Here is an 11,988-nt window from a genome sequence, read left to right as displayed (position 1 = left end):
TTATTGCAATAAAGAGACTTCACGAGAAGCCTACAACCCCTTTGACTATTGTGGATATTAGATTAGGCCTTTTTTTTTATTTCAAATTATTATTTTATGGTAATGTTAATATTCATAAGATTGATTGATTGATTGATTGATTGAGACATTTATTGACATCTTAAATAATTGAATCCATGTAATGCTTTAAAAAGGCAAATGGATGGCACAAAAAGCCAAGAGGCTTGTTTTCCATTGTGGTCCATTATATATTCATCACATTTGATACATTCATTAATAAAATATATAGGCTATAACCTGTATCATGTATATCAAAAATTACGTAAAAAAAATGGATCAATCATGTACATATACACAGTATACATGTCCGATGATTTCAAAAACAATATATACAAAAAAGGGGGCGGGGGTATATACACTATGTACATGACTATGCACATGTTGACTCCAAAAGTGTGCACAACAGAATGAGAAAATATGTATACACTATAACCACATATAAACCTGTTTGATGCTTCGGAAAGTTGCTGGAGATCAATTTTGGTTCAGATCAGGTAGAGGTTGAGCTGAGCCATGATTTTATGGCAGTTTTAAAATTTAGTAGGGAAGTTTGAATTTTAAGGTCTGTTGGTAGTGCATTCCACTGTGTGGTGGCAAAATAGTAGAATGCATTTTTTCCCATGACAATCTTGAATTTGGGGGGGGGACGAGGGCTGTGGAACTCCTTCTTGTGTAGTACCTGTGAGCATCACTTACTCTGGTGAAATGGTTGAACAGGTACTTGGGGATAGTTTCTCTGAGTATTTTGAATACCAGGCACATTGCGATTTGGTATACTCTTTCCTCAACTCTAAGCCATCCCAATTTGCTAAAGTGGGGTTGAGTTAGATGAGTCTTGTATGAGAGGTTGAGCAGGAGTCTCACCAGCTTGTTTTGGGAAGTTTGCAGTTTTGTTTTTAGTGGCTTGGGGATACTGGTGAACCATGAGGTGAAGGCGTAGTCAAAATGACACTGTATGAGGGCACCGGCAAGGGTCTTAAGTGTATCCCTGTTGATAAACGCAGAAATGCTGCCCAAAAAAAATGAGTATATTCTTCAATGTGAAATCTACTTTGTTGCTTAGGAAGAATGCTGTAAAACTCTAAATATAAACCCTTATCTTATGGTCGGTATTTATTAAATCTACAAACCCCGTTTCCATATGAGTTGGGAAATTGTGTTAGATGTAAATATAAACGGAATACAATGATTTGCAAATCCTTTTCAACCCATATTCAATTGAATGCACTACAAAGACAACATATTTGATGTTCAAACTCATAAACTTTATTTTTTTTTTGCAAATAATAAATAACTTAGAATTTCATGGCTGCAACACGTGACATAGTAGTTGGGAAAGGGCATGTTCACCACTGTGTTACATGGCCTTTCCTTTTAACAACACTCAGTAAACGTTTGGAAACTGAGGAGACACATTTTTTAAGCTTCTCAGGTGGAATTCTTTACCATTCTTGCTTGCTGTACAGCATAAGTTGTTCAACAGTCCGGGGGTCTCCGTTGTAGTATTTTAGGCTTCATAATCTGCCACACATTTTCAATGGGAGACAGGTCTGAAATACAGGCAGACCAGTCTAGTACCCGCACTCTTTTACTATGAAGCCACGTTGATATAACGCGTGGCTTGGCATTGTCTTGCTGAAATAAGCAGGGGTGTCCATGGTAACGTTGCTTGGATGGCAATATATGTTGCTCCAAAACCTGTATGCACATTTCAGCATTAATGGCGCCTTCACAGATGTGTAAGTTACCCATGTCTTGGGCACTAATACACCCCCATACCATCACAGATGCTGGCTTTTCAACTTTGCGCCTGTAACAATCCGGATGGTTCTTTTCCTCTTTGGTCCGGAGGACACGACGTCCACAGTTTCCAAAAACAATTTGAAATGTGGACTCGTCAGACCACAGAACACTTTTCCACTTTGTATCAGTCCATCTTAGATGAGCTCAGGCCCAGCGAAGCCGACGGCGTTTCTGGGTGTTGTTGATAAACGGTTTTTGCCTTGCATAGAAGAGTTTTAACTTGCATTTACAGATGTAGCGGCCAACTGTATTTACTGACAGTGGGTTTCTGAAGTGTTCCTGAGCCCATGTGGTGATATCCTTTACACACTGATGTCGCTTGTTGATGCAGTACAGCCTGAGGGATCGAAGGTCACGGGCTTAGCTGCTTACGTGCAGTGATTTCTCCAGATTCTCTGAACTCTTTGATGATTTTACGGACTGTAAATGGTGAAATCCCTAAATTCCTTGCAATAGCTGGTTGGGAAAGGTTTTTCTTAAACTGTTCAACAATTTGCTCATGCATTTGTTGACAAAGTGGTGACCCTCGCCCCATCCTTGTTCGTGAATGACTGAGCATTTCATGGAATCTACTTTTATAACCAATCATGGCACCCACCTGTTCCAAATTTGCCTGTTCACCTGTGGGATGTTCCAAATAAGTGTTTGATGAGCATTCCTCAACTTTATCAGTATTTATTGCCACCTTTCCCAACTTCTTTGCCACGTGTTTCTGGCATCAATTTCTAAAATTAATGATTATTTGCAAAAAAAAAAAAGTTTATCAGTTTGAACATCAAATATGTTGTCTTATTAGCATATTCAACTGAATATGGGTTGAAAATGATTTGCAAATCATTGTATTCCGTTTATATTTACATCTAACACAATTTCCCAACTCATATGGAAACGGGGTTTGTAACTTAACTTAAACAAGCCTTGAAACAAAACATTGCATATGCAAAAGTGCAATCTTTTCTTTTGTAAATGCAAACACTCTGCACCTTATTGCTCTTTTATACTGAACTACAACGAGCTAATACAACATTTTGTTCTTATTTGTACTGTAAAGTTCAAATTTGAATGACAATAAAAGGTAGTTAAGTATTTTTATTATTATTGTTATGATCATTGTTATATATTTCTTTTTTTTTAACTATTTACTTTTTTGCCATTTTTGTATTTTTCTTTTTTTTATTATTTTGTAATCATTTACTTATTTATTGTCTTGAATTTATGTGTGTGCAAGTTTAAATACAGCACTGGATTTAAATAAAAAAATACAAAAGAAACTGCAGATTGTTCATTTAATGCAACTTTTGGCTTATGTCTTCATACAGTGACAGCAGTGACCAAAAACATATGATTTATCTTTACCTGTATAGAGGTGACAAAAACATTTTGCAGTGTTTGTGCGTGCGAGTGAGTGTGTGCACGTACCACTAATGGTGAGGCCCAGTTCCACTCCTCTTTTTTTGGGTAGTTTGACGTGAAAAGTTCCACTACTCGGCACCACAGACTCTGTAATAAGACAAACACACACTTCAACAAAACACATGCAGGAACTCCAGGGTGAACGTAGTTCAGCTCCAGTTCCTTTTATTGATGTAACTTGACAACTTGAACTAGATTCAGAATTTGTGGATGAATATGCGATTCAGGGGCGATACCATTTTTTAGAAAAAACACGATCCGAAACGGTTCAGTGAGTTGAAATCGATCCAGTAACTTTTTAGCCAAAACATCAAACAGTGTGACTGTGAAATAAATACTGATATTGTACTGCAGGTGAAGTCTCCTATATTCCTGTTTTTTCTTGCAAGGTACTGTAGTGCATCGTCCTCCTTAGCGGAGAAGGATTGGGGGATGTACACGATACTCAAAATAATACGTTGCAGTTTTCTGGGCAGATAAAAAGTCAGATATTACACATTTTCATTGCAGAAGTTTGAAATGATCTTATGGTCAGTTGTAGGTACACCTTGTTTGTTAGTCGAAGTTTGTATATCTTATTTTCCAGAGACTGAATAATTGCCAGTCGTACAACCGAAAGAGTTAGCCTTCCTTTGATAACCACGCATCGGAGTCTAAGGTCGAGTTGGTCACCTCCGCCTCATCTGCCACGCTTTAGTTTCGGCTTGTTGTCATCTGTTGGCTCGGTCTGCAGTGGTCTGAACAAATGGTTAGCATAGCATGCTAGCGCAGAGAAGGACTCCAGCATAGCCGGGTCGAAAAGTCAGAAATTGCTGCGCTCTTTCAGCTTTATTAAGTTCGCCCGATCATAAAAAAAACGTTTTCAGAATATGTTCTTCGAGATCTGCACAAGAAGGTGAGGGAAATAAGTAAACGTTTTCACATAATGTTTATAGTCTTTCAATATCTAAACAAGTGCTAAAACAACTTTATATCGATTATGCTGTTTTTAAAGGCAATATTTTCCTTTGTAGTATCAATAAAATTACTTTTTAAATCGATGTTAGATCAATATACCCTATTTTCCGGACCACAAGGCACACTTAAAATAATTTTGTTTTCTCAAAACTCGACAGTGCACCTAATGAACGGAATAATTCTGGTTTTGCTTACCGACTTCAAAGCTATTTTATTTGGTACATGGTGAAAATAATAAGTGTGACCAGTAGATAGCAGTCACACACTAGAGATATGTGTAGACTGCAATATGACTGAAGTAAACAACGCCAACATTGTATATGTTCCATTGAAAATATAGAACATTACAAACAGTGCTCAAAAATCTATCAGAATGTTTCAGTACGACTTTGGTAAGCTATGAAGCCGCACCGCTTGATGGATTGTACTGTGCTTCAACATACGAGTATTATTATTATTAGCTGGCGTTTTGTTTAGCAATATTATGTAAAAGCAACTTTTCTTACCTTCTGGTACCTGCTGATCTGTATTTGGGATCTGCATAAGTCCTGAAAAATTGCGCCCGTCCGCCTTTGTAGTCCTTGCAACACCGCAGTCGATAAGCTTCTTCTTTTTCTCTATCTTCTTGTTATGGGACATTCATCCTCCGCTGTTGCCATTTCTATATTTCTATATAGTAGTGTAAAGTTCTTACTTATATCTGCCTGTAAACTCGCCATGAAAGCGCTAAAACATACCGGTGTAGTGAGTTTACATTATTTACTCCAGGAACTTGAGTTATTAGGACGGTTTTTCACGGGACGCATTTCCGGCGGATGAGGAGAAGCTGCTCAGTTATTGATTTTCTTTTGACACTTCTTCCACTCCCGTCCTTGCACGCTACACCGCTACAACAAAGATGACGGGGAGAAGATGCTGCCGAAGGTGAGCCACGTAAATAAGACCGACCACAAAACGGCGCATCCGGAAGCGACTGTCAGAAAGAGGCTTGAAGATGATCTGTAAAACATAATCTATGCAACATTTTGACCAAAGGACCATCATTACATGTTATGTAGACCACAAGGAAATGTTTTCAATTTAGAAAAAAATAATAATAATATGACTCCTTTAATGCGCCCTATAATCTGGTGCGCCTTATATATGAAAAACAATCGATCCGGAGAATACGGTATATCTTCCGGAAGGCCAACTTGCCAAGCACGGATCGATTTTCTTCTATCTTAGGAGTGCAAATCGATCTATCGATATATCGATCAATCGTTACTCTCTAACGCAGGACCTGAATGTTAGTATTGACTAACGTATAAAAAATGTGACACACCTGCCACATCAAACTCGATTTCCAGGGCCACTTTGTTGGTAAGGGCCGCATCCCGTAGAAGCTGATTGGCCTCCTCCAGGGTGCCGTCCTCGGTGGGGATGCCGTTGATGGACTGGAGGCGGTCCCCGACTTGCAGAAGGCCACATCTACAGGGGCAACAATTACCGTGGAGATGTGACATAGAAACCCCAAATGTCGGCCTTGTCGATTACTACATCTAGTTCTTAAAAACAAGTAAAAGAACTGTAATTAGACTGAGAAAGAACACAGGCCTGTGCCGGCTTGTTGTCACAGGCAAACTCTGCTCAACACTCATTTGATGATAATGTGTGGATGTGGGTTTGGGTCTGGGCAGGACAGCGGGTAACACACACATTTCTGATTGGTCTGAAATGGCAGGCAATACTGTTGCACTTCAGTCCTATAGGTGGCAGTAATGCACTTTAGAAAGTATTGCCACTCATCACACACAGCAGGCTTTTTTCCTCTCGCTACGGCGCCATCTGCTGGATTTGGTGGGTCACTGCCCTACTTGGCCACAATGTCATCCGTCCATCCATTTTCTACCGCTTGTCCCTTTTGGGGTCGCGGGCGGGTGCTGGAGCCTAGCCCAGCTGAACTACACCTTGGACAAGTCTGGCCAAAATGTAAGTTGACAAATAAAAATAAAAATATTTGATCTGCACCATCTTTCTGCAAGGTTTCCTGGAAAAGTTATACATCTTTTTTTAGTGTAATAATGCAAATAAAATGCAAACAAAACATAGCCTCTCACCAAAGTAATCAACTGCAGCGTTAACATTTTCAAAATGAAAATCAGTCAGAGCAACACAGGGTTTTTAACAATCATGCCGTGTGTTTAAATGCTTGGAAGGTTTAAGTGCATTTGTTTTGGAATCACCCTGTTGCGCGCAGAGGAAGATGTTTATGTGTTTATCGATTCCAGCAGCTAATTAGCGCGGTTAGATGAAGAGTGGCCTCAGGAGGCAACAAGTCAACCAAATGTGTGCGGGCTAGATCAATCAGCGCACACACACACACACACACACACACACACACACACACACACACACACACACACACACACACACACACACACACTCTTGTATTTGTTACCTTCTTTAGGACCACCCTTTCTGGATATATAAAGATTTGTATACCGTAATACTATATACATACTATGCATGTATAAAAAAGCTTGTTGTGAAAAATGAGTTGGAATTTCCCAAGGAAAAGGTCACAATTTCACAAGAAAAACAGTATTATAATAAAAGTCGTAATTTCACTCAACGGAAGTAACAATTTTACCAAAAAAACTGAACATTTGTGCAATTATATGATACAAGTTGGAATTTTACTCAACAGTCACAATTTTACAAGAAAAGCTTAAAATGTTGGGCAATTTTATGAAAAGAGTCGTAATTTTACTCAACAAAAGTCACAATTTTATAAGACAACTTTAACATTTTCGCAATATTACAATAATCGGAATTTTACTTGGCAAAATTATGACAAAAGTCATAATTTTACACAAACAATGTCACTGTTTTACACAAACAAGAAAAAAACAACAACAATATAAAGTCATTATTTTATATGACAAATGTCACCATTTTGCATTAAAAACCAATAATTTTACATAAAAAGTAATAATTTTACGAGAAAATATTGCAATATTACAGAACAAGAAAGAATATGATAAATTGTTCCCAATTTTATGAGAAAAATGTCGACACATTGTGAGAAAAAGACTGCTTTTAGTTCATTTTTTAATTTTTTGTTCGTAATTGGTTTTTAATCTCCATTATTTACTTCAAGTTATTACAGTATGTCTCTATATACATATTTATTTATTTTTATTTATTTTGGCTAAAGGGGGACATTTCAATTTCTTACACACACTTATTTCATATGTTGGCCGGAGGAGGAGCCCTTCAAATTTTTACACACACTTGTTATTTCATATGTTGACCAGAGGGGGAGCACTTTTAAAACCGACACGCAGTCAATCTGAAAAATCCCTCCTTTTTTGGGACCACCCTCATTTTGATAGATTTCACCACCGGGTGTGCAAATGAGACATTCTCTATTAGATGCAATGCTTTTCCGTATTGGGACCATGATTTATGTCCTAACTTGTTCACTGGTCCTCACATGGAAGGTACTTTTCCTTGTTGATGTCTCAAGAAGGGTAGAAATACAGGAACACACACACGCACCCACACACACACACACACACACACACACACACACACACACACACACACACACACACACACACACACACACACACACACACAACACATTTTTGTATTTGTAACCTTCTTGAGACCTCTGAATAATGCCTACCTTTTTGGGACCACCCTTTCTAGATATATAAATATTTGTATTTACAACATTAATAATATATACATACTATGCAAATATAAAAAAGCTTGTTTGGAAAAATTAGTTGGAATTTCACAAGAAAAAGGTCACAATTTTACAAAAAAACTTAGAATTTTGGCAGTGTTATAATAAAAGTTGTGATTTTACTCAATGGAAGTCAACATTTTTCGAGAAAAACTGAACATTTGTGCAATTATATGATACAAGTTGGAATTTTACTCAATAACAGTTGCAATTTTACAAGAAAAGCTTAAAATTTTATGAAAAGAGTCGTAATTTTACTCGACAAAAGTCACAATTTTATAAGAAAACTTTAACATTTTGGCAATATTATATTAATAATCGGAATTTTACTCAGCAAAATTATAACAAAAGTCATAATTTTACTCAAAAAATGTCACTGTTTTACATAAACAACAAAAACAATTGGCAATATTGTCATAAAAGTCAGAACTATATATGACAAATGTCACCATTGTGCATTCAAAAGTAATAATTTTACGAGAACATTTTTCAACATTACAGAAACAGAAATAATATGATAAATTGTTCCCAAATTTATAAGAAAAAAGTCGACACATTGTGATAAAAAGACTGCTTTTAGTTAATTTATTTTATATTTATATGTTTAGAATTTTTTGTTTGTAATTGGTTTTTAATCTTCATTATTTACTTTAAGTTATTACAGTATGTCTCTATATACATATGTATTTTTTAAAATACATTTTAGCCAAAGGGGGCGCATTTAAATTTCTTACACACACTTGTTATTTCATATATTGACCAGAGGGGGAGCACTTTTAAAACCGACACACAGTCACTTTGAAAAATCCCTCCTTTTTGAGACCACCCTAATTTTGATGGATTTCAAATGAGACATTCTCTGTTAGATGCAATGGTTTTCCGTATTGGGACCATGATTTATGTTCTAACTTGTTCATCAGTCCTCATATGGAAGGTAATTTTCCTTGTCTCAAGAAGGATAGAAATACAAGAACACACACACACACACACACACACACACACACACACACACACACACACACACACACACACACAAGCACACACACACACAAGCACACACACACACACACACACACACACACACACACACACACACACACACACACACACACACACACACACACACACACACACACACACACACACACACACACACACACACACAGGTCCATTAGGTTGACTCTGTGGTTGCACATTGTGCTTACATCAGCAGTGCATAGCAACACTGCATCATACAAGGTTTGACTAAAAGGCGATTACTGTGCATGTCACGTTCAGGACCACTTGTCAAAGCACTCGGCCACCCACTATCTCCCACTGCCAGCCAGGGTATAATGTTTAATTAATGCTTCATTCAGATTTAATTTATGTAGTAAATGGCTGCCCTGAGCCATCACACATGCTTCCATGCGAGCCCTGCTGCAAACACCGTGGGATATGTAGACATTCAGCGTTGTGTATTTACACAAGGAACCTGACCGAGGAGAGCAACTCCTAAAAGGGTTGAGCACAGTAAATATTTTGCAAGGTAGTAAGAAATTGAAGGTGCTGTGAAATAAAACCAAACGGCGTATTTGACTCATGAGGTGTGTGGATGTGTTCGGGCTCACATGTGATTGTGTTGTCTTGTTTTCTATGTGAGTAGATGTTTTATAAGTCGTCATTATATTTGTTACTACAGATGGAAATTCACTGATAGCTCAATCTGGTGCAGCCATTGGTTACTAACCTATTGTGCACACTGTGCACAAACAAATTAAAAAAAGAGAAAATAACAATTACCATATTTTTCGAAGTATAAGTCGCACAGGCCGAAAATGCATAATAAAGAAGGAAAAAAACATATATAAGTCGCACTGGAGTATAAGTCGCATTTTTGGGGGAAATGTATTTGATAAAACCCAACATCAAGAATAGACATTTGAAAGGCAGTTTAAAATAAATAAAGAATAGGGAACAACAGGCTGAATAAGTGTACGTTATATGAGGCATAAATAACCAACTGAGAACGTGCCTGGTATGTTAACGTAACATATTATGGTAAGAATCATTCAAATAACTATAACATATAGAACATGCTATACGTTTACCAAACAATCTGTCACTCCTAATCGCTAAATCCTATGGAATCTTATACGTCTAGTCTCTTACGTGAATAAGCTAAATAATATTATTTGATATTTTACGGTAATGTGTTAATAATTTCACACATAAGTCGCTCCTGAGTATAAGTCGCACCCCCGGCCAAACTATGAAAAAAACTGCGACTTATAGTTCGAAAAATACGGTAATATTATTTCCAATTTGTTTTTTTCTATGTATGTCTGTCCAAAAGACGCTCACCTTTCTGCTGAGCTGTCAGGCTCGATGAATTGGATGAGGGGGGGTGCGGAGAGGGTTTCTGTAGCAAATATTCCTCCTTGCAGCTGCACGCCAAAGCCATTGAGTGGATCACCTGTCAGGATGACTTCGCTGGTTTCCACGTGGACAACCTGCCCACCCGGACCCACTGAACTGGACGCCAGCGACACTAAATATGCTCACAAAAGATTCAAGTTCATTAATTTATAAAAAATTCAAATGGCTAAAAAAAAACGCAGCATATAACTTAATACTACGATTAGATACCATCAACGTCACTATGAATATTTATGAAATGCTTTGGCATTATATAATAGGATAAAATAAAACTGGTCTAAGAACAGACCCTTGTCGACCTCCACAATTCATAGTTTCCATTTATAATTTATTACAAACCCCTAAACCAGTGAAGTTGACACGTTGTGTAAATCGTAAATAAAAACAGAATACAATGATTTGCTAATATTTTTCCACCTTAATTCAATTGGATAGACCGCAAAGACAAGATACTTAACATTCAAACTGGAAAACTTTGTTATTTTTTGCAAATATTAGCTCATTTGGAATTTGATGCCTACAGCATGTTTCAAAAAAGCTGGCACGAGTGGCAAAAAAGACTTAGAAAGTTGAGGAATGCTCATCAAACCCTTATTTGGAACATCTCACAGGTGAACAGGCTATTTGGGAACAGGTGGGTGCCATGATTGGGTATAAAAGTAGCTTCCATGAAATGCTCAGTCATTCACAAACAAGGATGGGGCGAGGGTCACCACTTTGTGAACAAATGCGTGAGCAAAATATCAAACAGTTTAAGAGCAACATTGCTCAACGAGCTATTGCAAGGAATTTAGGGATTTCACTATCTAAGGTCTGTAATATAATCAAAAGGTTCAGAAAATCTGGAGAAATCACTGCACTTAACATTGAATGCCCGTTACCTTGGATCCCTCAGGCGGTACTGCATCAAAAACCGACATCAGTGTGTCAAGGATATGGCTCAGGAACACTTCAGAAAACCAACTTCAGTAACTACAGTTTGTCACTACATCTGTAAGTGCAAGTTAAAACTCTACTATGCAAAGCGAAAGCTATTTATCAACAACACCCAGAAATGCTGCCAGCTTTGCTGGGCCAGAGCTCATCCAAGAAGGACTGATGCAAAGTGGAAAAGTGTTCTGTGGTCTGACGATTCCAAATTTCAAATTATTTTTGGAAACTGTGGACGTTGTCTCCTTCGGAACAAAGAGGAAAAGTCCCATCCGGTTTGTTATAGGCGCAAAGTTCAAAAGCCAGCATCTGTGATGGTATGAGGGTGTATTAGTACCCAAAGCATGGGTAACTTACACATCTGTGAAGGCACCATTAATGCTGAAAGGTACATACAGGTTTTGGAGCAACATATGCTGCCATCCAAGCAACGTTATCATGGACCCTGCTTATTTCAGTAAGACAATTTTTTTTTTTTTCATGAAAAAAAAAAGAACACAATTCCCAAGCCATGTGTTACAGCAGCATGGCTTCATAGTAAAAGAGTGCGGGTACTAGACTGGCCTGCCTGTAGTCCAGACCTGTCTCCAATTTGAAAATGTGTGGTGCATTATGAAGCCTAAAATACCACAACGGAGACCCCGGACTGTTGAACAACTTAAAGGCCTACT

The 11,988-nt window shown here is 37.7% G+C and overlaps 1 protein-coding gene across 9 annotated transcripts in view; it reads right to left on the bottom strand.

Annotated features, from left to right (window-relative positions):
• The window catches only part of grip2b (glutamate receptor interacting protein 2b), a 382,378-nt gene that overhangs the window by 20,297 nt on the left and 350,093 nt on the right, over positions 1-11,988 (bottom strand). For all 9 annotated transcript variants that reach the window (XM_061932424.1, XM_061932426.1, XM_061932423.1 and 6 more), the window contains exons 12-14: positions 10,313-10,499; positions 5,558-5,703; positions 3,283-3,363 (exon numbers count right to left, since the gene is read on the bottom strand). In XM_061932424.1, the coding sequence (XP_061788408.1) occupies positions 3,283-3,363; positions 5,558-5,703; positions 10,313-10,499 (414 nt within the window). The remainder of the gene's footprint in view (positions 1-3,282; positions 3,364-5,557; positions 5,704-10,312; positions 10,500-11,988) is intronic.

The sequence above is a fragment of the Nerophis lumbriciformis genome, linkage group LG38, assembly GCF_033978685.3.
Source record: "Nerophis lumbriciformis linkage group LG38, RoL_Nlum_v2.1, whole genome shotgun sequence".
NCBI lineage: Eukaryota > Metazoa > Chordata > Actinopteri > Syngnathiformes > Syngnathidae > Nerophis > Nerophis lumbriciformis.
The sequence above is the reverse complement of the archived record's forward strand: the minus strand, read 5'-3'. Positions and strand labels throughout refer to the sequence as shown.